The 25,281-nt window shown below is 40.9% G+C and overlaps 1 protein-coding gene across 1 annotated transcript in view; it reads left to right on the forward strand.

Annotated features, from left to right (window-relative positions):
* Window positions 1-433: 433 nt before the first annotated feature.
* The window catches only part of LOC117810769 (homeobox-containing protein 1-like), a 32,679-nt gene continuing 7,831 nt past the window's right edge, over window positions 434-25,281 (forward strand). Inside the window, 10 exon segments of the mRNA XM_034680725.1 lie at window positions 434-636; window positions 11,145-11,648; window positions 16,797-16,882; window positions 17,001-17,111; window positions 17,968-18,124; window positions 19,830-19,912; window positions 21,509-21,577; window positions 21,580-21,603; window positions 22,949-23,043; window positions 23,652-23,735. Of these exon segments, the coding sequence (XP_034536616.1) occupies window positions 11,146-11,648; window positions 16,797-16,882; window positions 17,001-17,111; window positions 17,968-18,124; window positions 19,830-19,912; window positions 21,509-21,577; window positions 21,580-21,603; window positions 22,949-23,043; window positions 23,652-23,735 (1,212 nt within the window). The 5' untranslated portion in view covers window positions 434-636; window position 11,145.

The raw sequence follows: 25,281 nt of genomic DNA on the forward strand, positions 1-25,281 counted from the left end.
ACAACAAAGGCGCTAATTATGTGAAAAAAAATACTATTTGGGCTGTGTTTTGCTTTGAATTAACTAAGGACAGTTGTTGTACAGTCCATGGTTTTATTTTTAAGTCCTAAAGAAATAAGCTTGGGTGATCATATGTTGCCACTCTGTTGTTTTTTTATTTTAATGTTTGAAAAATAAAATGAGAATGACAGAGGAATATAATATCTATGAAACTTAGATGTTATTAGTAAAGTATATATGATCACATCAAAAGTCATAAAAGCTCTTCATGTGAGTGTGCACATCGACTACTTCTGCATAAATCAGTGCCCCCGCAGAACCACCCAGGTCACAAAAGTCTGGACACGCCCCTGCATGCACCTTTTCGAAGTGGCACCCATTTACTGAATCCTGGCATTTCTTTAAGTACAGTAAGTTCTGTAAACTGCGTCTCCCGTCGTTCCTTGCGTCATTGTGTCAACATGGCGCCTGTCTGCCGGACAAAAGGCGAATCTGTCTGACGGAGGATAGAAACCCAATTAGAAACAGAGAAGACATTTTGGGAAAACTGTCAGTGTCCGTGTGTCCCGGTGGTCCAAGGCTGAAGATATATGGTCAAATAAACATCAGCGGAGGCTCGTAGACTGGAATAATAAGGTAATTTAAGTCCTGCAGCTGCAACTACTGCTGCCTTGGAAGGGTCCTCCTAGCCCGATCCGTTTCCTTTTCTCTGCGTGGTGATCACTGAAAACTCCTTAAAAATTTCGGCAATGCTGCGACGATGTGCCCGGCGGTGAAGGTTTACAGTAGCTTAACTATTCTAGACGGTCTATTTAGGAAAATACAAAGTCTGCCTACAATTCGGCACACATATCGTCTACTTAGAAACACTTAATCAAAGACAGCATCAACTTTTCTCGGTGTACTATGGTTTGAACCGCGAGGAGCAATGTTTTCACTAGAATGTGGTCATTAGGGTGAACGACAGGAGAAGCACTTGGATATGTTCTGTTTGTTGTTCTCACATGGGTTAGTATTAACAGAAACATATGCGGAATTGACATTTATTTTTACATTATGCAGAAAAACTCATCAAACACTCTCTGCCGTGCGTGTCAGTCTTCAGAGAATCAAAGCAATATTAAAGTCAACTTTTTCCCAATGAGATTTGGTGTGACAGACGATCCCCTGAAGTGCACACTCTTTGGCGGGGTATCTTTACATTTTGGATTGCAACAGTGTAGAGACTTATTTTTTGTGAAGTTTCAGCTTCCGATGGTAGTTACAAAGTCGCCAGCTGTAATTAAAGGACTTTGTCTGTATGCACTCACTGCTGGCTCATGTATGCAGCAGGCAGGCGTCAGTTCATGTGCCACGACGTCTGGTTAGGATCATAGGCAGGTCACTGGGTTCAGGGATGTGAGCACAGTTTATATTTAAACTTTTATTAGAACTGGGCCATCAAGCACAGAAAACAGGAAAGACATATGGTAATAGATAAAGTGACATCAAGGTCCAGTGGTGGGTCGGTGAGGTTTAAGGAGCAAACCTGGAGAGAGATCCAGAGCCTCAGCCAGCCTGCAGATACTTCTTGATGTTTTACTGAGCAATCCTCAGGGGGAGAGGTCAGAGGTCAAGTTCAGATTCACAGCAGCACCTGAAGTATTTATGTGATCAATGTCTGGCTCAATGACTCAAGGATTGTGTGAACTGGAGGGACATATTACTTCAGAGGCAGACAGTATCATCCTGTTTGGGACTGTGTGCAGTCTCGTGTGTACATACTTTGTCTTGCTGCTCTGCAGAGATCCCTTCAGGAGCTGAGCTGTGCCAGTCAGCACTATTTGATTACTAGTTCCTCTATCACTGCTTGCACACATGCTGCATTCCTGCACTGTCACATAATCATACACACTGTAACACACAGAACACACACACCCATCTCATGCTGTTCAAATCCATAACTATCAGAGCTGCTCACATCAGTTAAAAGTGCATGATGTTTTTGTCATAAAATCAAGGCTGTGCATTTGGAGTGCTTCATAAACATTGTCTGCACAGATGATATCGTACGTACAAAGTGTGTGTCTGCTGGAAAGAGAAGTTGAAGGAAAGATGCATTTCATCCTCTCAGATATGGCAATAAAACATCTGATTATTACCTAAGAGCAGAAAATAGAAGTCTATTTCTCTTCCTTTTGAAATGGTGTGATCTCAAAGCGGCAGTGTCTTCTTACAATGATTTTACCTTTCAAATGTTAGTCATCTCCCTGTTTTCCTCCTTATGACTGGTTTTGTCATTTGTTAGAAACTAGTATAAGTGTTTGGTGTTAAGTGACCCTTGCATCTTCTTTGTGCCCTCATAATCCTTCACTCCTTAACCTTAGTTTATAAACTATCTTTATTCAGAGTCAGCAGACTATACCTGCTCCCTTTTGCTTCTCTATTTAAGGCATGTTTTACTCTTCACATGTTGCTGCTAGAGATGTTTGAGATGCTGCAGTTCCAATGTAGTCAACACTTTTTCTGTTTCTCCTCACTTAACTTAAATCAGGCATGGCTCCAGTATATTACCTTGCAAGGCTGCCACTGTGTATCAGTCCAGTTGCAAAAAAAATGAATAGTGCATTGATGTCATCAGAAAAAAAGGTAAAAAAAATCATGCAAAAACATGAGCAGCACTCATTGATCAAATGTCTCCAAAAACCATAAACTGTATAAAATATAGATGTAGTATCCGTGACGTCACCCATCTGTACCTTAGCGCTGTTTTAAAGCCAATAGACAGAGGCAGCCATATTGGAAATGCGGAACTCAACCAGGCAGAGTGTGACATAAAGAGGCGGAGTTTGAGCCTCCTAGCCAACAGCTATGTGTTCCTGTCCAGGAGTTAAGTCAGTCATGTCCTTATTTGGGCAAAAACTCGTAATCTTAATATCATCTGAACCGTGGCATTAGAAAACAATTCACCCCTCGTACAGTGTGTGCCGATAGAGAGATTAGCTACGTAGAGCCAAGCCTATTTTTGAATCAGGCAGTAAACATGTTTATTAATGCTGCAAAGATCATCTTTTTTGAATTGGTGTGTATGTGGTTTCTGGTGTTTCTGCAGCCAGCCTCAAACGAATTTTCGATGTATTGCAGTTTATAACACTTCCGCATGGGCTTCATATTTTGAGACCGGAGGTTGCCCCTTGCCAAAAACCCAGGGACAAGACATTGGGACACTCCTGTGAAAGGTTTCATTTTTGCCCGACCGTGGTATGAGTCACATGAAATGAAATGTGGTGTCAAGGAAGACAGGTTTGATCAAACAAATTTGTTTGGTCGCCCCAGTAATCTTTGGTCAAAGAGGTCAACCATGAATGATCCACAGTTTGTATTTAAATAAGGACCATTGTTGCATGTTGCAAATTAAAACTCTGCATTTGATTGTTATCATTCAGATCAAAAAGGACAGTGTGTGTTTGAACTGCAAACTCATTCCAGTTTGGTCAGCAGCTTCTTGTGTTGTTAAATGAAGCCAATTTGAAGATGCAAAAAACAGCATGGCCACTTGTAGCTGGCTCCAAAAGTCCAGGGATTCCCTTCAGGGCCTCTGTTCCCAGCAGAAATAAACATGTTTACAGCCAGGTACCATAAATTTAGTATGTATCACATATTTGCATAATTAGGGGCACAATGAGTTGACAGACAGGTGGGTCTGCTGTCTCTTGTGTAGTTACAGCATTTACCTTTGTATTGCATCTCTGATGGAATAACAGGAATCATTTTGGGGTATTAGTTTTTATAAACGTGGCGGCTGTGGCTCAGTGGGTAGAGTCGGTCATCTACCAATCGGAAGGTTGGCGGTTCGATCCCAGCTGGCGAAGTGTCCTTGAGCAAGACACTGAGCCCCAAATTGCTCCCGCTGTTCAGAGGTGTGTGAATGTGTACAAATGAGATTAGCTAATACTGATGGTCCCTACTATATAGCAGCCTCTACCATCAGTGAGTGAATGGGTGAATGTGACAAGTAGTGTAATAGAGCTTTGAGTCATCAGGAAGACTAAAAAAGTGCTATATAAGAACAAATCTGTTTACCATTTATAAAGATTGCAATTAAACATCATAAATATGAGTATTTGCAATAAACATGATGCAAAAATCTGAAATCACAACATAAAACGTAAGAAATATTGTTTATTTTCTCACTCAATAGTTTGAATGGAGAACAGACTGTAACAGTCACACTTTTTTTATGCAGTCAGGTGAAGCTCAAACTAACTATCAGCTGTTCTCAGTTGAATTGGTGCCAATCAAATAGTGGAAAAAGTGCTTTTCATATTGTTAAAGGTGCAGTGTACAGAAATGGGAATATTGAGCATTATTTAGTGGGTCAGATTCAAGACTTAAATGCTCCCTTGCTCATCCCTCTCGTCAGTGCAGCTACGGTGGCCTTCAAGGACAAGAGGATCTGTGCTGCATGTTAAGTATGATCCCCATTTGTCAAATTCTTACCTTACACAAAAACAACAACAACCGCTCTCTTCTTCGTTTTCTAATTGTGGATCTTTGTGCAGCCACTCACTAAATATAACAACCGGTATGTTACAAGTGTGTCTGTTCTGTGCTACTGAAGAAACATGGGAATGCAAGATGGCAGCCTCCATGGAAGGGTGCCTGCTCCTTATGTAGATATAAAGGCTAACTGATTCTGATATTCAGGTCATTGTGCACTAATTTAAACACACTTTTGAATATTATATTCCATTTCTACCACGTTTGTTCTGCTAAATGCTGCTAAATACTACACACTGTACCTTTAAGAGAAATCAGTTGAACACTGCAGCTACTGACACGGTTTGTTGTAATCAACATTTAACAAATGATAAGCAGACGGACCTGATCATAAAACAGTTTATTTATTAATGCCTCAGTGCAGCATTTACTGTAAGTCCATAACTGTGATTTAAGAAAAAACACAGGAGTCTCCACCTTGCAGTGACAACAGCTCACATGCTTTAGCGGTCAAAGCCCATTGTCCTGCCAGGATCACACACCTGACTCAGACAGTGAACTTCCTTCTATTTATACCTCAGCCTCAGCAGCACAGCGATCCACTGGGTTGCATAAGAAACTCCACATTTGGCTCTGTCATGTATTCATTTAGGATTCAGGACGGACACGTTGCAAAAACAGTTACTGTGTTGTTGTTTATTGGTTGCATTTGTGTCCTCAAAACTTGACGATGTAAATGCACGCCACATTTCTAAGACTGTGCAGGTTTAGTTTTTTTGTCTTTACAAAAGTTATGTGAAGAAAAAAGCAGCTCTGCAGGGAAACTACACAATACACATACCTTAGAGCTGTTAACTTGTCATCAGCCAGAAACTTTAATCTTGTTAAACAGTATAAAACATTTGATATCTGTATCGATGTCATGTATCCGTCTAACTTTGTACTGCGTGACTCATCCTCTGCAGCAGAAAGTATAGAGCTCGGCTGCTTGTGATGTAAATTTTTCTTGGCATTTTTCCCAAGACGCTTGCACAGACACACTCTTACACTTACACACTTACACTTACACACACACACACACACACACACACACAGTCACCCTCACCCTCCCTCCCTGTTGAAGTGTTGACATGTCTGCTGACTTTGAGTCTCAGCTGTGGCCTGTTTTTCTTCTCGGCATCAGACAGTAAAGCTTCGAGACAGATGTGTTATCTCAATTCTCCGTTTATCTACCTCCCTTGATCCCTCTCTCTCTCTCTCTCTCTCTCTCTCTCTCTCTCTCTCTCTCTCACACACACACACTCTCTTCAATGCAGTGACTATTTTTGTGACTGTATTTTTTTGAAATGGCACACAATCAAGCAAAAGCAAAATACAGGGCCCGTCAAAGGGAAAGAGTCGCGCTGCAGTGAGCGTGTTTCTGGATTGAAAACACACCATACATTACATGTGAATGTATACGCAGTAATACAAGGGTTATTTAATCTGGAGGAATGCACTTCATGTCTGGAGAGCAGCTGCTGAGCTCTGATGTCTTACTGTGTGTGTGTGTGTGTGTGTGTGTGTGTGTGTGTGTGTGTGTGTGTGTGTGTGTGTGTGTGTGTGTGTGTGTGTGTGTGTGTGTGTGTGTGTGTGTGTGTGTGTGTGTGTGTGTGTGCGCGTGCTGTAAATCTGCAGGCAGGAAGCTTACACATGTGGCTGTTCTTCCATTTTGTTCTGTGATTGTCTCATTGTTGTTTTTTTTCTGGGAATGTGAGGCTCAGTATGAAGACAAAGGTCACTAATGAGCTCAAACCGTATCACTTATTCTCCAGAAGATAAAGTAGATCCATATCAGACACCATTTATGACCGTCTCCGCTTTGTTTAATACCCGCTCAATGTATTTGCATTCCATAATTGCCTTTCTCCTGTATGTTTTCTTGAACACTGGCAGTCATATTGCCCATTTATGCTTGAGGGAGTTACAGAAAACACTGCATGCGCATAGTGGACGTGATATGGAAGATAAAAATCAAGTGAATGCCTGCTTTTCATGCAATGCAGAAGAGCACTGTGGAGTGTAAGGGAAGTGTTACTGTGTTGTACGAGAGCTTTTTCAGTCTCCTCTCTGACATTGCCTTTTTGTTATGATAAATATTTTCAGCTTTGTTTCTACCCCAAGTGGTTGATTGATTTTGTGTTTAAAACAGAACTGTAGAACATGTATTTATAAGTGACTTCAAATCAGTCAGGAATGTAAACAGAAGGTGGATGTTGCTGTTGTGATGCCATCAAATGTTTGTTGATGTAGTTTTAGAGCCTTTAAGTTTAGAACTTTGGGGTCACCTTGTTTCTTTTGGAGCCACAGGTGAACAGTAGGGATGTAAGGATACAATCAACCCACGATTTGATTGAAATCCCGATTTTTGGTTCACGATAAGATTCACTCACGATTCTCTAACAATTTTCAAGAAAACTGGATTGAACTCAAAATTTAAATAACTATTATTTCATTTAAATTCTCAGATATGGGATATATATTTTTTCTCTTATATTTATTTGTAAACAAAGAAATCCTTTTTAATTTTTAAGGTGTTGTAACTCAAATAAAACCACTGCACACTTTTTTTCTGCAACTTGCAAAAAAACCGTACAAAAATACCTTGTTGGAATATTTCAGAAAAATTATAGAGAAATGGAAAGTGAAAAAATTCCCAAATGAAAGTATTAAATATTAAATCAAATAAGGTAAATTTCTTTAAATTAAGGATGTAAATTTCAAGTGTTCTACGATCAATTATCGTTTAATCATTAAAAAACGTAAACGTTTTCCATGTCAAAAATAATGCCAAATGCGTTATTTAATGCCAAATGCGTGAATATCAACGTGAGGAGCAGGCTTATAAATAATCTCCGTGGACGCATAGTCATATGTGAAGACTCAGACTACAACATGTGGATTTACTGCAACAGGACAACTGGACAGAATCATATTTTGGACTCAGTGTCCAGTTTTCTCGTTCTTATTGAGAAAAATAAGCATTTAAACGTGGTCAGGTGTCAGTCGGGAGCGCAACCGGGTCATAATCAGTCCGGCGTCGGAGCCCCAGCTGAGCATCTCAGTCAGCTGATTCTGAAACAAGCTTTAAACTTAAAACACCTCCACTCAGCGAGTGACGAGACAGCAGCGCAAGAGACTTAGTAATGTTGAACAAGCGGAGCATAATGCAGATAGCGCCTTCTAGTGTTTAAAAATAATATCAGGATATAAATTTTGTTGAATTGATTTTAATCCACCCTTATTTGTATCGATTTTTTTACCGTCTTGCGATATATCCTTACATCCCTAATGATCAGAGTTGACCTCAAAGGTGGACTTTATCTCACCTGGTCCACAGGTCAACAATATAGCAACTTGTAAATCATATTTAGCCACGTCTGCACAAGCCGCAACATCCAATGTTAAAAAGTGAAGAATGCAGAAGTGCAAAATAAAAAGGAGTTCCTTAAATGTGCTCTTGAGGCTGGCCACAAAAGCCCCACCCATTTTAAAATGCCTATTTTAACAGCAGGAAAAAACATCTTTACATCCTGGTACAAAGAACACTCAGTAGTTTTCAAGATATTAATGCTTCAAGTTTTGCATAATAATAAGAAGCATGGCTGATTTGAACAGGAGGATGCCTCTTCTTCACTTCTGCATCTTGCTAGTATGACCAAAAGTTAGTTTGAGTTAGCATTTTCAATATGGCGGTCGCCATCATGGGGCTTCAAACTCTGCTTCAGAAACCAATGAGTGACATCACTGCAACTACATACATGTTTTATACAGTCTATGTGTCTGCCCTGCCCTGCTTTATCATCTATTTTACTTAGTAATTAACTGATTAATTAGATCAATTTACAAGACTAGCAACCTGCCAATCTATGTCGTCAAACTTGCATTTGAAGCCAAAGAATAAAGCTCCTGTGAGGAACTTTCAGTTTGTGTGGATTTGGATGAGATGATGGCTCTGATCTCTTTGCTGAAACTGTCGTGTGCATTTGTAAGTTGTGTTTTCTGATAAAAAGAAAACAACTGTTGTTAAACATGTCAAATGTTTTCTAACGTAAGTAGCTTGCACCACTAGCTGTCAGTCCCCTTGTGTCAAAGTCCTCATGCCTGTGTTATGTTACAACATTATGTTTTGACTTGAAATACTGGGCAAAATTGTGTAATGATGTGTTGCATCAATTAATTTAAAGGTGACATATTATGCTCTTTTTCATCAAAATATATTGGTCTAAGAGGTCCCCAAAACATGTCTTTAAAGTTTATTGCTCAAAAAAACACTTTGAAATCAGATTTTGGTTTGCCTGTAAACCCCTCTTTTTCAGCCCTGCTCAGAACAGGCTGTTTTCTGTGTCTGTGCCTTTAAAGGCCCTGTGAGGAGTTTTGAACTGGCTGAGAAACAGACTGAAAATTATACTGATGCCTCTTTATGACGTTCAATAGCAAACAAGACCATCAGCAGCAACACTGACACCTTCTCTGTTGTCATTTTTAATGCCTGAAACCGTCATGAGGGGGTAGGTGTCAGACCAGATGATGGACATCTTGCTTCAGAAACACCCTTCATTTGACCGTTTTCATGGAACATAATCACAGTGCCTGATAAAGTTGACTGTTAAAAGACAACAGGATGAGGCTTTTGTTGAAAACACTACTTTTGCATGTTTAGGACAAGAGATAAGAGGCATCACTTTGTCCACAAGGGGGCGCCAGAATCGATACAAAACAAAAGTTCCTCACAGCAGCTTTAAATGAGAATGAGCTCTCTGACCACGCCCCCTCAGGAAGTGGATGTGGCCTTGGCTGTCCAGCACGTTGATCTAATGTTTACATGTTGGCTGAATATACACGGCTGCTCACAGACCTGCGTTACTTCAACCCTCTGAATTTGATCCAGAATCTGATCCTGATAGAGAGGCACCTGCAGCAGGACCTTTCTGAGTGATTGGTCACAGATTTTATGTTCCTTGTTGTTTTATTTGTCAGTATGTCGACTTGTGTCTTGGTACACAGCTACTAACATGTAGCTATGTGGCTATGCTAACTAGCGTTAGCACTTTTCCATGAAAAATAAAAATCATCCACTAGATCTTCAAATCTGCAGACGTGGGGAGTAAAACCGACCTTAACACAGCCTACAACTAGCATGCCTCCCTCCTAAGCTCCTTGTTAGCACACATGTGTGCAGGTAATGAAAAACGGAGGAGGAGTTGAGTTTTATTTTATAGAGTCTATGGGCTGAACAAGCTCCGAGCTCTGACTTCCGTTACAGAACGGATGTCGTTGTGACGTATGAAAAACACTGAAAACTGAAACGGCTCGTTTCAGCAAACATTTACAGAAAGGTGGAGAAATCAGAACAGGATTTTTTTCATTTTTGGGGGGTTTGTAGACATGCCAGGGACACATATTTCAGGTAGAGAACCATTAAAAAGTCAATTTTGCATATGTCACCTTAAGTATTTTTGCATTTCATAAACGGACATTTTATTCACTGACACAAAAAGAACACAATATACGGTGGTAAAATAAGTGTAAAGGGTAAAAAATGGAATTCTTAAAAATTTAAACTGAAAAAACTGAATTTTGAAAAAAATAAAACGGATTTCATAGGGCCCTAGCATTGGTAGGGCAGAGGTTACTAGGTTATGGTAGGTTCAGTGGCTGGAGGTCTTTAGAGTAGAGAAATATAGCATAAGGGCAGTAGCCTTTAACCAGAGCTACAGCCCTTTTTAGTCACAGTTTACTTTGCCACAACCTAGCTACAACATATGACAGCAAATATATACTTTATTTAACCAGCTTGTAAATCTTGAGCCAACGAGTGAGGGTGATGACAGGTAATGTGCACATCCCTAATATTCATAATGCACCTCTTTTTAAGATAAGGAGTAGCTCAGGAGAACATTACTTCAAACACTTCTAGTGGTCAGTGACTCTCGAATATCTTACGCTCAAAAGACTTCTGGTTAGATAAATGTCTTTTACAGAGGAGGCCTATGGTCCATTTCCTTCAGTCTATTTTAATATGAACTGTCTGTGAAGTTGATGATATTGAGAATCATTACAATCTGCATCCATCACCCAGAATAGCCAAAAGGATCGTTCTATTTTCCTCCTGTGTCTGCTGAGTCTGGAAGAAATGTTTTCTATTACTGAACAAACAAGAAAAGCCTACCATGATATTTTTTAAGTATGTGCCAAGATTTTCTTCAAGAAACGGAGTTAGCTTCAGTGTTTAAAAGACAAAAAGTTAAAACCTTTGGCTGTGATGCTGTTTGGATCTCTATGAGAGTTACTGTTATCAACAACATCAGTATGTCAAAAGAAAACAAACCCTGGATTTTTTTTCTCTCTGAAACACATCGGCTTCTCTGAATGAGAGAAAATCAGGTCATATGTGATCATGGTCATGATAAGTATTTAATCAGGTTTGATCAGGTTCACCTGATCCAACTCTGTTTAGTCTACAATAGGCATCATCTGCAATGTGCTGTGTTTTCATGTTCAATCCTTTCTGCACTCGTTGAAAATGAAAACATTTCCCTGTAAAACTTGAAGACTTAAAAGCTAGGAATACTTTAATAAAATGTCTTGTAACTTTTCTCTGTTCTTGTTCTGATCTCCTGCAGGATGTTCCAGCAGAGTGAGGAGCCTCGTTTCACCATCGAGCAGATTGACCTCCTCCAGAGGCTGAGGAGGACTGGGATCACACAGGTGGAGGTCCTCCACGCCCTGGACACGCTGGACCACTTGGACCGGAAACATGGACACAAGTTGACCCACAAATCCTCCTACATGCCTCCCTCGTCTTCCCTATCTTCTTCGAGCGCCGTCGCCGCCTCTTCCTCCATGACGTCCACTGCAACACAGACAAGTTTCCCTGACAACCGACTCTCGCTGTCCCCCAGCAACAACTTTGACAACAGCTCTCCACTTCTTCCCATTCCAGTAGCCTCAACTGTGGCCATGGCAGCGGTAGCTCAGAACGGGTTGGTCGCAGTGACAAACGGGAAGCTGTCACCGCCCCGGTTTCCTCTGGGTGTGGTTAGTGGTGGTGTGACGACGCCGGGCTACGGGTTTGAGACCAGTGAGGAGGACATGGACGTTGATGACAAGGTGGAGGACCTGATGAGGTGAGACCAGGGGGGGTTAAACATCTCAGTATGCTGGCTCCACAAAGTTTAAAGCTCTAGTTAGAAATATCTGGCATCATGAAACTGGTTGTGAACTTTCTCTATTAACTCAACAGTTACTCACATGATTTCAGCAGCAGGCTATAGTCAGTCACAGGGAGGGTAAGTGTACCTCTTTGAGGTATTTGGCCAAACAGAAGTGAGATTAGTTTATGGATTTTTAGGGATGCACCGAAATGAAAATTCTTGGCCGAAACCGAAAACCGAAAATGAGGAAACCAAGGCCGAAAACCGAAACACCGAAAGAAATGATAAAGCCAATTATTAGTACCATTGCATTATGGCTATGACTGTGTTCTAGGGATGTCTACAATTAATCAACTATCGATTAATTGATTGTTAAGAACTTACTCGAACACATTTTTTTGTTTTGATTTTATATCACGTGGAACATGTTGTCTTACATTTAGTTCCTATCAGGGAGGTGTTTTACGTTTAAAGCATGTTTCGATGTAAATCAGGTGACTACAGGTGTTGCGCACAGAAGGGAGACACTCAACTGGGGTCTCCGGCTGAGTGACAGGTCTCCACGAACGCTTTTTTTTCCCTGCCGCCGGACTGATTATGACCCAGTTGCGCTCCCCGCTGACACTTGACATCCTACACATACTTATTTTTCTCAATAAGAACAAGTAGACAGAAATCTGGACACTGTGAGTCTAAAATGTGTTTCTGTCCAGTTCCCTTGTTGCAGTAAATCCACATGTTGAAGTCTGAGCCTTCACTTCACTTTTTATATACACTGTATCGTGAAGGAAAATCTGATTCAGGTAAAAAAAAAACCGAATTTTTCTTTGTTTTTGATATGGAAAACATTTACCTTTTTAAAAATGATTAATCGATGATTGATCATTTCCAAAGATCGATCACGGAAAATACTTGAAATTTACATCCCTAGTCCGAGGTGAAGTGGTTAGCACAAACAAACAAGTTAACATCAACTGTAGCCGACACATTGTTCTGGAAGATACAAGCAACCATTTTGTGAATCAGCTGGAGGTGTTGCGCACAGCGGAGACGCTCAGCTGGAGGCTGCGGCTGAATGACAGGTCTCCATGTGCACTTTTTTTCTCTGCCTGCTGACTGATTATGACCCGGTTGCGCTAAACCAGTCAGCTATCTTCAAACAGGCTGTCCAGGAAGTTTGGAGCAAGCACACAAATGTAATCCAGTTGTCATTTAATGTGTGGGTGATCTGCTGAAATAGTGCTGAATCAAGTAGAATGAGAGGCAGAGTGGAGGGGGGTCAGATCTCCATCATAAACTGAGTGCTTCCCTGTTGTGTTGCATTTGAGTTACTGTAACTGCACAATTTTATTCTGTGGATTTATTCATCTTACTGTTCCAAACCTTTCTGTCTTCACATTACCTCAGTTCAGGATCTATAACATCCATCAGCAGGCATTGATTGATGAAATTACAGCACTTTACACCCGATTTAAAGCTCAATCTCTGAACATAACCTGGTCCAGACAAGCTTAAGAGTGAAGTGTAAGGGCGCACTCACAATAGGTAATCCGTACCGAGCACAACCCTAAGTCCAGTGTGTTTGATACGTGTGTTGTCTGTACCGTGCTCACTCACAGTCCACTTACTTGACCCTGGCATGGTTGGAAGAGATGTGGTACAGTGATGACGTATATACAAGAGGTCACTGGGGTTCAAGCCTGGTTAGGACTAGAGCCATGTGAGTGCAGGCCAGTGAGGGACTGGGAAGTAGGACAATCATGCTTCAGCAAAGGGTAGCTGGCCTTAATGTGAGTGCGCTTTAAGTTACCATGATAGTCCAGCCAGGTTCATGACATGGAAAACGCAGGTTTAGACTCAACAGACCTGGTTGGAGAGGGTGGAGCTGCTGATGAGTTAGGGGTTGGCAAAAAGTTTCACTATTCACCACCATGTAACTATAGGGAGTTTGAATTTTCTCACCTGCTGTCCTGTTCTCACAGCAGCAGCCTGGAGAGTTGTGTGTGTGTTGTTAATGACAGCATTTTAAAGGTGGCTCTTTTTGGGTAATTTTGCCTTTATTTGAGAGGACAGCTCGAGAGAGACAGGAAATGTGGGGAGTGGAGAGGAGGGGTTGACATGCAGTACAGGGCTGAGATTGGGAATTGAATCAGCCACTGTGTTGAGTACTGTAGCGTTGGTATATGGGTTATGCTCTTTAACCACTGTCCGTTTTACAAACCAATCCAAACGCAATGTGTTACCAAGCGGTAACCTCCGGTCTAAAAATATGAGTCCAATGCGGAAGTGCTAAAACTTGTAGTTCATTGAGGATCCGCTTGAGGCTGACTCCGGAATTACCAGAAACCACATACACACCAATTCAAAAAAGACGATCTTAACAGCAGAAATAAACATGTTTACAGCCTGGTACAGAAGACGAGTGTAGTCTGGATAGCTCATTTTTCGATCGGCACACACTGTACTGGGGGTGAATTTTTTTCTAACAAGGCAATTTCTAAGATATTGAGATTATGAGTCTTCCAATGAGAGGCACAGCTGTCTGTTTTCATAACTATCTATTTGATCACTTTTTAATAGTTTATCGTTTATAGTCATGATGGATAATAATGAAAATTGTTATCATCTGACTTCAAACTCTAAAATCTAGATTCTGCTCTCAAAGATGCTGCGTTCATCTGACTCAAGTGTTTACTGTGGTTACCATGAACACTCTTTGAACAAAAAAATTATCAGCCTGGGCTTTTTGGGCACATCTACCACAATAAGTAGTGCTCCTAATTATTATTCTGATCATGAGTTTGTTTTTAGAGTACTGATATATGTAACAGAGACTGTTTAAATACAGACAGACCGATAGCCAACAACTCTACCTCACGCTGAATCTGAACATGATACAAAGGTTAATTTCTTTACACAACCACACAGATTGTTCATGACTATATACACACACACACACACACACACACACACACACACACACACACACACACACACACACACACACACACACACACACACACACACACACACACACACACACACACACACACACACACACTGCAGTCAGATGGCAGCAATCAGAGTGGTATTGATTGGAGGGTTTGTGAAAATGAAATCAAACCAGAAGTAGAGCAGAGAATATTACAGCTCGATCTCTCTTCTGATTCCTGCACATTTTAAACTCCAATCAACAGCTGCTGCTTGGAATATGAATCATTCTCTTTTTCTGCACCGAGTGGTGACAGAAGTTACCTCAGGACAACAAAAAAGCAGGCCTGGACTGTAGTCTTATGACAGAGGTTATATAATTATTCGATTGTTTGATCATTTTCATTACAACATGCTTTAAAACAACACAATCTCCTTTTTGGTTAAATCTAAAAGCTTCAAAGCTTAGGAAAAAAAGTTATATATATATAATGTTTTTTTTCTGGAAGCTGTTGAAGGCAAAAGAAGAAGAGAGCAAGTGAGCAGTGGCGGTCTACATAGAAAGAAAAGGTGTTTTTCGACCAGAGGAACTAGGGACTTTACCCCTGAACTACATGTTTTGACCAGTGGACCCAGGAACTAAATTTAGTTCAGGAGTAGTTAATCTCCCCCCTAAAAAGCCCCTGCTAGGGGGGTAGAACTTTTCAAAGGTCCCAAGGCTTTTGGGGGGCAGGGCCTGCAATGCTAAACGGTCTGATTGGTAGATTAACCGCAGTGTTTTTATTCCGCCCACTGTCCACAATAACATCACACAACCCCGTGAACACTTGATTTCTCTTTCTTTCATTTTTTAAATTTGTTCTATCTTTTTTGTATGTTTGTATACTTTTCAAAAAAAGAAGAAGTGATTCACTTGATTTAGCAGATTGTAACAGTAGTCTTCTCTCAGCCCACCGCTAATGCTTTGCTACCGGTGTTACGGTTTTAAAGTGTAACTGGAGACCTTCAGCTGAACGTAACAGTGTTTGTGGATTTTACACAGCTGTTGAAACACAGAGGGAGTTCCTTGGAATGCAAACTAGTTTTTTTTATTAAGATTTCAAAATATCCTCATCAGATATTTAATGATCGTCTAAAGACGTTTCTGAGGGATGCATCCAGCCGAAAGTCGGCAGTTAACACTGGCCGATCTCTGCCATGGTTTTTCGAGTTAAAACCATTTTAAAGCGGCGTGGAAACGTCAGAGAGTAAAGTAAAAATAAAGAGAGAGAGCACTGGTAAAAAAGTCAAAATGGTGAAACTTAAAAGTAAGATTTTATTTTCTGATGTTTGTCACAGCGGTTAGACTCTTCTGAACTTATAAACACGTCAACAACTCCACACAAAGGCACAGAAAGGTGCCGAATTACCTTTTTTTTCCTCTCCGTCCTCTGTCACAGCCTCTATATATCGCAAACTATCTTCATTCACAGGGCAGCAAATGCTGAGGTTTGTCAGGTCCTTTAGCATCTCAAAAAAAACACTTGCAGTTTAATTCTGTTGCAGACAGACTTTGAGTAGAGTAGAGAGACAGTGATATCACCTGGTCCCTGCATGTTTATCAGTCGAGTGTGTTGGCTGTTGAAAGAGAGCTTAACAGCACTGCACAATGACTGACGGCCATAAAATACAGAAACCCAGATACACGCACCTCCTCTAGATTGTTAACGATAATCCAGAGGAGATGTTTTAGATACTTGCACATTATTTTTAAGAAATATCTTATTTACTACTAACAGTATGTTTAAAGGTTGTGTTCTGTGAGTTTTTCTGTGCCACCGCTGTGTTCAGGTTGGAAATCGGAAATAGAAATGACCATTTGATCATGGGTGCCCAGGAGTGAAATATTTATTGCCACGGTATCAAAATAGACACCTATATCTTGTATTGTCACAAAACTCAGGCTTCTGGTATAAAGGGGCGAGAGGGTTGTACTGTTGGGTCAGAGACCCAGCATCAATCCACTGTGAACTGTTACTTGTCAATATTTGGCAATAGTTGCAAGGAAATACTTTTCTTTAACAGGCAGAAACTTTGAGCAAAACCAGACTCATTGGAGAACAACCATGTGTCACAACTGGATGGGCTGAAGACAATGTGGATTTTTAGTTATCTTTGGTGTTAACTGCAGACTCTTCTATCTGCTTGCAGGAGGGACAGTGCTGTTATCAAAGAGGAGATTAAGTCCTTCCTAGCCAACAGGCGGATCTCCCAGGCTGTGGTCGCTCAGGTAACAGGTGAGTACTAACATCAGTTGACTTCCTGCAGGCCTGAGAAATCCTCACAAGTGCTGACCTGCAGGCAAACTGATCTCACTCTGTTCTCCTCCTCCTCCTTCTCCTTGTCTTCCTCCAGGGATCAGTCAGAGCCGGATCTCACACTGGCTCCTGCAGCAGGGATCCGACCTCAGCGAGCAGAAGAAACGAGCCTTCTTCCGCTGGTATCAGCTGGAGAAAACAAACCCTGGTAACGTCACCCTCCGCTATCAGGCCTACATCTCTTCCAGCACTTCCTGTTCATAACCTACAGTTTTTCTGTCTGCAGTTCTAGTACTTTGTCTCTCTTTTTTCTGCACTGTAAGAGGACTGAATTCAAATGTGCCAGACCTCCTCCTGTGGATTAATATGAAAATAGTTGATCCTCTAGAGCCTGTTGTCAGAGCTGCGTCCTGAGCAATGATCTGTTCATGGTCTGTAATAGACAGATAGCAGACCTCAGGATATTTCTTTCATTAACCAATCGGAATCAGGTATTCAACACAGCTGTTTAAACAGAAGACTGCTATTACTCTTGATGTACTTTATGTGACCTAGAATTCAAAATAACACATTTCACAACACCACCCGCAACTGTTTAATTTCATCTTCATTTTTCTCTATTGTGATGTTGGTTTGAGACTTTATATGACTAAAACAAAGCCATGGTCATGTGGCCATGCATCTTAAAATTTACCTTGGAAAGTCCCTGATTACAGAAAGACTCTGAGCTGTAGCTCTGTAACTTGATCAACTACATTATCCTTAGTTGAGACCTTAATGGTCGAGTGTAAAGAATGACTATCAGTACAGTACAGAAACCAGAGAGACCCTTTGATCGGTCTTCTAACTTTTGATTTGATTTATTGGCTCCATATTCTTAAAAAAATTGAAATCAGTTTGTAAAGGTTCAATTTGTCCCTGCAGTCAGATGATAATCTGTCCACTGACCAAAGGAACAGGATAAATGTCCCACACACTGTGATTCTAGATCATAATGAGACAGGAAACAGTCTTCAACATCAAACCCTTTAAAAAGATTAACTTTTGGGCGTCTGTGACTTCAGGTGCCACGCTGGCCATGCGAGCCGCTCCACTGGCTCTAGATGACATGATAGACTGGCACCAAGCTCCGCCCACATTTGGTCCCGCTCCTGGCGGCTTCCGTCTGCGGCGAGGAAGCCGATTCACCTGGAGGAAGGAGTGTCTGGCTGTGATGGAGAGGTGAGGAGTGTGGAAGCTATCAGGGGAGAAGGTGGGGATTACTGAAAGGTACAGTTCCAAGAAGAAGTATATGTGAACCCTTAGGAATTACCTGGATTTCTGCATAAATTGTTCATAAAATGTGTTCTGATCTTCATCTAAGTCCCAACAATAGACACAGTCTGCTTAAACTAATACTACAGAAAAATATGTGTTCTTATGTTTTTATTGACCACACCATGTAAACACTCACAGTGCAGGGTGAAAAAAGTATGTGAACCCCTAAGCTAAGGACTTCTCTAACAGCTAATTTGAGTCTGAAGTCTGCCTGCCTGGTGTCCAATCAATAAGAAGGGATTGGAGGTATTGGTTAAAGCTGACCTGCACTATAAAAAACACATACCAGTTTGAGTTTGCTATTCTCAAGTAGTATTACCTGATGTGATGTGAACCATGCATCGCACAAAAGAGCTCTCAGAAGACCTACAATTAAGAATTGTTGACTTGCATAAAGCTGGAAAGGGTTACTAAAGTATTTCTAAAAGCCTGGATGTTCATCATCCATGGTAAGACAAGTGATCTATAAATGGAGACAGTTCAGCACTTTTACTACGTTCCCTAGGAGTGGCCGTCCTGTTAAGATGACTGCAAGAGCACAGTGCAGAATGCTCAATGGATATGAAGAAGAATCCTAGAGTATTAGCTAAAGACTTACACAAATCTCTGGCACATGCTAACATCTCTGTTGATGAATCTACATATGTTAAACACTGAACAAGAATGGAATTCATGGGAGGACACCACAGATGAAGTCCAAAAACATGTCCAAAAACATTACTGCTGCATGTTTGAAGTTTTCAAAAGAGCACCTGGATGTTCCACAGCACTACTGGCAAAATATTCTGTGGACAGATGAAACCAAAGTTGAGTTGTTTGGAAGGAACATGCACGTTTTGCGTGGAGAAAAAATGCATAGCGCACCAACATCAAAACCCCCAGCCCAACTGTGAAGGATGGTGGAGAGGGCATCATGGTTTGGGGCTGCTTTGCTGCCTCAGGGCCTGGACAGATCGCTATCATCGACGGAAAAATGAATTCCCAATCAAGACATTTTGCAGGAGAACTTAAGGCCATCAATCCATCAATTGATTTTCAACAGAAGATGGGGGATGCAACAGGACCACAACCCAAAGCAGTGAAGTAAACCAACATCAGAATGGCTTCAACAGATGAAAATACACCTTCTGGAGTGGCTCTGTCAGAGTCTTCACCTCAACCTGGCTGAGATGCTGTGGCATGACCTCAAGAGAGTAATTCACACCAGAAATCCCAAAAATATTCCTTAACTGAAATGGTTTTGTAAAGAGTATGGTCCAAAACTCCTCCTGACCGTTGTGCAGGTCTGATCTGCTTCTACAAGAAATGTTTGGTTGAGGTTTTTGCTGCCAAAGAAGGGTCTACCAGTTATTAAGCCCAAGGGTTGACATACTTTCCCCACCCCGCACTGTGAGTGTTTACATGATGTGGTCTATAAAAACCTGAAAACATCTCTTTTTTTGTGGTATTAGTTTAAGCAGACTGTGTTTGTCTATTGTTGGGACTTAGATGAAGATCAGAACACATTGTATGACCAATTTATACAAAAATCCAGGTAATTGCAAAGGTTTCACATACTTTTTCTTGCAACTGTATCATGTTTAATCTTTGCGTGTGTGTGCGTGTGCAGCTTCTTTAGTGATAACCAGTACCCGGATGAAGCCAAGAGGGAGGAGATTGCCACCGCCTGCAACGCTGTGATTCAAAAACCAGGTAGGTCTGAACAGAAGTAGTTTGATCCATAGCACATACTGTATGTTTAAGCCTTGAATATTGTGGTCTTCATTAGTTGTGTTTGACTTGGCTCACAAAAACGTTTTACTATATCCACGATGACAGAGAAGGCCTTTAGCTCTTACATCAGAAGATGTAAGAGTTTGCTCAAAGGCACAAACAGCAAGGACATCATACAGTTCAACTATAACGACATGGAAATGTCTAAAATTGTCAATGACTTTGAATTCAATTTAGGAGTTACTGCAATAGGGAAAACACTGTGTTGCATTCACATTGAATCTGTTACACACAACCTCAGTGACTAAGACTACTCTGTGTAATGTCTGTGTGTATGGAGCATATTCACATGACACAAGACAAGTCTGTATTTCACTGAAGTTATGAACATTATCCATAGTATACGATTCCAGCTCTGTGTGAAATTTGCATCCAGTGTTATTTGTGAACATCTATCACATCATGATTGTTGAGTCAAAATATTCAAAAGTACCTCTCCACGCCACTTGTGTCGTCTCGCCACCCACCACTAGTCAGGGCTATATCTGGTAGATTTAAGCTTCTTCTTTGTTTAATCTGTCTCCGTGTTGTATAGCAAGATTTTCCAAAGCTTGATCTGTAAGGCAACTGGACTGGTAGAAATTCTTGAAGACGTTTCACCTCTACTCCGAAAGGCTTCTTCAGTTCTGACCAGACCGGGGAAGAGCTCGAAGATATAAGCCACTCACAGTCATGGGTGTGTCCAGGAGTCACAAAGGGTCCTAAGTGGGGTCGTTAGTCTAGTCCATGGCAGTTGTTCAGTACCTCCTGACAATCGTTAACCTAGTTCCTGACAGTCGTTAGGGTGATGGATCAGCTATGAGTCATTAGAGTCACATGGTCTCTGGTTCCCCAGTCTGGTCATAACTGAAGAAGCCTTTCAGAGTAGAGGTGAAACGTCTTCTAGAATTTCTACCAGTCCAGTTGCCTTACGTAGAAGAAATGTTTTCAAGGAATAATCCCATAGCCTGATATCAGGCTGATGAGAATGATATAAGATTGAAGTAAGGACACATATCTATCCTTGCTTACAAAAAAAACATTTATTCAATGATTTTAATGCAAATGAGACTCTAAATTCAGCAACTCTGTTTTTGTAACATCCACTTAGCATTACTTCGAACTGTCACATATGAAGTGGCAAAAACCTTAAGAATCTGGTTCAAAGTTGCTTGAGGTTTTTTTATTGCAAAAATAAAACAATAAATAAATAAAATGAAAACAATCTTTTCTTGTTCAAGTTAATCTTGGGGAATGTCAGTATTTTCTACTCCTGCGGTCAGTGAAGCCGTGATCCGTCCTCTTTCTTCTGTGCCATGCGCGCAAACTTAAATACTAGCACCCTCAGCACCTGTGGAGAGCGCAGAAAGTAGAAAGTAGCAGAAAGTAAAAAGGCAAAATAAAAATGCAGAAAATGAACAAATTATGCAAATAAGAAATAAACTAGAATATGGCACCTACAACATATATTTCTGGGAATGTTTTTGATAACATTACGAGATTTCAGGTTGTATCCTGTGTTTGAATGTGTTACAGGAAAGAAGCTATCAGATCTGGAGAGGGTAACATCTCTCAAGGTCTACAACTGGTTTGCCAACCGCCGCAAGACATCAAGAGGCGCGCCAACATTGGTAATGTCTTCCTCTGTCTGTGATATTATTTGTATTTATGTTAGAACAAGTGAATGTTGTCAGAGTTTGTACACAGTACGTCCAGGTGTGACCACGGAGCTCAACATGGAGCAAATATTTAAAAACTCAGGGGGGAATTCACTAAAATGGATCGCAGACGCTAAAAGCATCGGTTGGTCACGCTATCTGCACTGTCACAAAGCATTGCGCTGATATTTAACCCCAACATGCCCAAAAGATTTTCATCTCATCTCTGCAGTTTGCTCTTGTTTTGTATCTGATTGTGTAGATGAGCTGTAGCATCTCCATTCTCTGCTGTATGGAGCAAGGCTGTGCACTGTGTGCTCTCATCTAGACAAAGATTGTATCTGTCCAAACATAGATGATGAGCTCAATGGGGAGGGGACTCTTTTTAACAGTTAATTAATTGTGAAGTTGATCAATGACAGATGTGATACAGATTTCACCATTTATAACAAAGCTTCCTCCTTGGAGTGAGCCAGCAAGAGCAGAACATCCTGGTGAGAAAAAAACATGTTGACATTTGCATAACACATTCAGACCATCTCCACACAATACATTGGATGGTTGTCATAATCATTATAAAGTTTTAGTGTGATAACACTCATGAATGATGTTGCACAGTTGCCACCATCTATCAGCAGACTGTAAAAAAGGCACTCTGACTGCTCTTGGCTGTTAGCGCTAGTTTTGGTTACTCAGCTGATGTTTACTCAGATGGTTCATTTGTGTATAATAGGGCTAATTTTGTGTAATGGCTAATTGCGATATTTGAAAACCACACTGGTGCACAGAGATGATGGGGGGCAATGAACTGTGACGTGTGCTTTGTGAATTAGCCGGTCTCTTTTTCTGTCATCTGCAGCTTTTACAGGAGCAAAGGCAGAGTGATCCTTTTGTGAATCACGCCCTCAGTGTAGTTCCCCTTCAGACCATCATATCCACTTAACCTCTGCTGTGTTCTCTATATGTCTGAGTTAATGAGTGCACAGTAATCTGCTTTTACTGTTGAGCACACATCTTTATTGTCCAACTGTGTGCCCCCTGTTCTCTGTAGCACCCATTCAACACATAGGTGTCATCATGCTCAGCACAAACACCACTGTAGAATTTCCCACACTTGAGTCTCAGTGAAGAACACATACAGTACCTGTCTGTACTTGTGTGGCTTTCAGTAACAACAGGATGTGGGCCTGTTGTAAATAGTAGCTCTATTCAGCTCCATAATTCTTACTTTGCATGACTGTTTTTTTGCATTGTTGTTGTTGTTGTTGTTGTTGTTGTATGTGGCCGATATGCTATGATAAGGTTTGTGTTTTTGAAGAAGCAGCCATCTTGGAGAGTCATGGCATCGAGGTTCAGAGTCCAGGTGGTCAGTCCAACAGCGATGAGGTGGACGGCAACGACTTCCCTGACCAGGTAAACCAGGTGATGACAGTAACTCTCCTCTACACACAGCGTCTTCATAGGGCTGGACAGAGAAGACAAACTCATACTTTATTTACCTGAGTGAAATGGTATACAAGCATACAAAGATTGAAAAATTACAATCTGCTTTGTTTTGATTTCCTTTCGTGCAACTGGTCAAAGATTTAATTTAGTTCCAGGTCTTAATAAGGATCATGTGGAAATAAGACAAACAGAGCATGAACAAATCAGCTTTCGCAAACTCCTGCCCCTGTTTTTCTTTTTTTTAAAAGCGGTTACAGGCATTATTAATAACTGTATATAAATAATTTGTCTTCTCTCTGATGGTCTTTGAAATAAAAACGGATGCCTCTTTATGAAATACAAAAGTATAAATCTGTTTGATTAACCAGTTAAGTCCTTATGAGAGGGGAAGATAATGAAGTTCACAGAGAAGTCTTCAGATTTTATTTTGGAAAACTGTAGAATTAATTGAAATGTTTGAAAATGTGTAAAATGAACTGCAAAGCAGTCAGTCAGACGATTGTAACACTCCTCCAAATACTGTGATGGTATAAATACTGGATTATTGTGTAACCTACACACTTACTCTTTCCCAGGGCTGTGAGGTGTCTTTATTTGACAAGAGAGCTTCAGCCAGACAATTTGGTTTCAGCCGAGCCGACCTGTCCTCTCCAACCCAGGTACAGCCAAACCACACACACCCTGACTCGTTTCTATCTCTGCATTAACCAAAAAGCGTTGGAATGACTTAAAGGGGTATTTTGTTGTTTTTTGTGTGTTTTAAGAGGCACCTGTCAATAGGAAATGTATTACTCACAGATGATCCTGGATAGGATCCTAAAGATCTTAACGGAAGCACTCACTGACCTGTCACCACCTTATAAAATCATTGTCTGTCCACCTTCTCCTGAGGATATTCCAGACTATATGCGCCTCAATAAGGCCCCAAAAATAACAGAGGACCACACTCATCCAGGATTTAATTTGTTTTATTGTGTAAAATGACAATAAAGGCATTCTTTATGTGAGCTGCCAGTATCCTCTGATTCAGAGGTCCTGAAATACCAAGTCAGACATGTGACTGGGCATGAGCTCACAGCTTACACACCTGTACCACCAGAGGGGTATACAACGAAGCCGGATTTGCAGTTATTGAGGTAACTTCAGGGTTAACTCTGGATTTTCAGTTCTACGAAGGTGGTTCCCGTTTTACCTGGGTAGATCATCATGGTTACTCATGCTGAATTCCTAACCTGCTCCGGGTAGGTTATGATCAGGATCAGAGATCAGTTTGGAGAAAACTCCGCCCACTGACCAATCAGCTCGCTCGATCACAAAGCTCTGTGAGCTGACCTTGAGGGGGGAGAGACGGGCAGGACACTTTGTCTACCTGTATGATTTTACATATAAAATACTGATGACAATTATTTATTTTCTTTCCTGACATCATATTTAAACAGAGTCTAAAATAAGATGGTCAGATGAAGTTGTTGTAGGACTACTGTATTAAATATAAACTGCTGGTTATCACTTTGAATCATGTTCTCATTTTTATTTCCCCACAGTGCTCAGTTTGATACCGTCAGGGCTGCAGCTGAAATATTAGGTCTAACACTGTCACACGCATGACACAAGACTAAATCAGAGAGAGAGATCACTGTCAGGGAATAAACAGAGTTGTTATAGTCAGATCTATCTGCACTAAATGATGAGAAATAAGACGTAATTTGCGCATTCAAACTGTGTTTTTGTCTTATCTCTAAGTTCTTCCTTCATGTTTCAAACTCATCTGTGCTGATCTTCGTCTGGATTATGTGTTTAACTTCTTCATATTTTTCTAATATCAGTGCAGTGTTTGAAATTCATGTTGATGTGCTGACGGCAGACTGTCTGTGTCTGTGATTGGTCACATGTTGCCTTCTCCGCCCGTTCATGTGAACGCGCTCAGGGTAATTCTGGATTGACTCAACATGTTGATAGCCAGCTTTGTGTGACAGTTTAGCGCGATCTCCTTTGTTCGGTTCAGTGAAGCCGGATCAAGAAAATATATCAGGGATATGTTGAACTTGCTTCATAGTATACCCCTCAGGTAACTTGGGATATCTCCTGCTCTCTACCAAGCACAGAAGTTTCTCCTCTCTCTCCTTTGGTCCGCTGAGTCTCTTTCTTCCTCTATAAAATCTGGTTCATGAAGGTGTAAACAGCATGTCATCAACAGCTGATCAT

This window comes from Notolabrus celidotus, chromosome 3 (genome assembly GCF_009762535.1).
Source record: "Notolabrus celidotus isolate fNotCel1 chromosome 3, fNotCel1.pri, whole genome shotgun sequence".
Taxonomy (NCBI): Eukaryota; Metazoa; Chordata; class Actinopteri; order Labriformes; family Labridae; genus Notolabrus; species Notolabrus celidotus.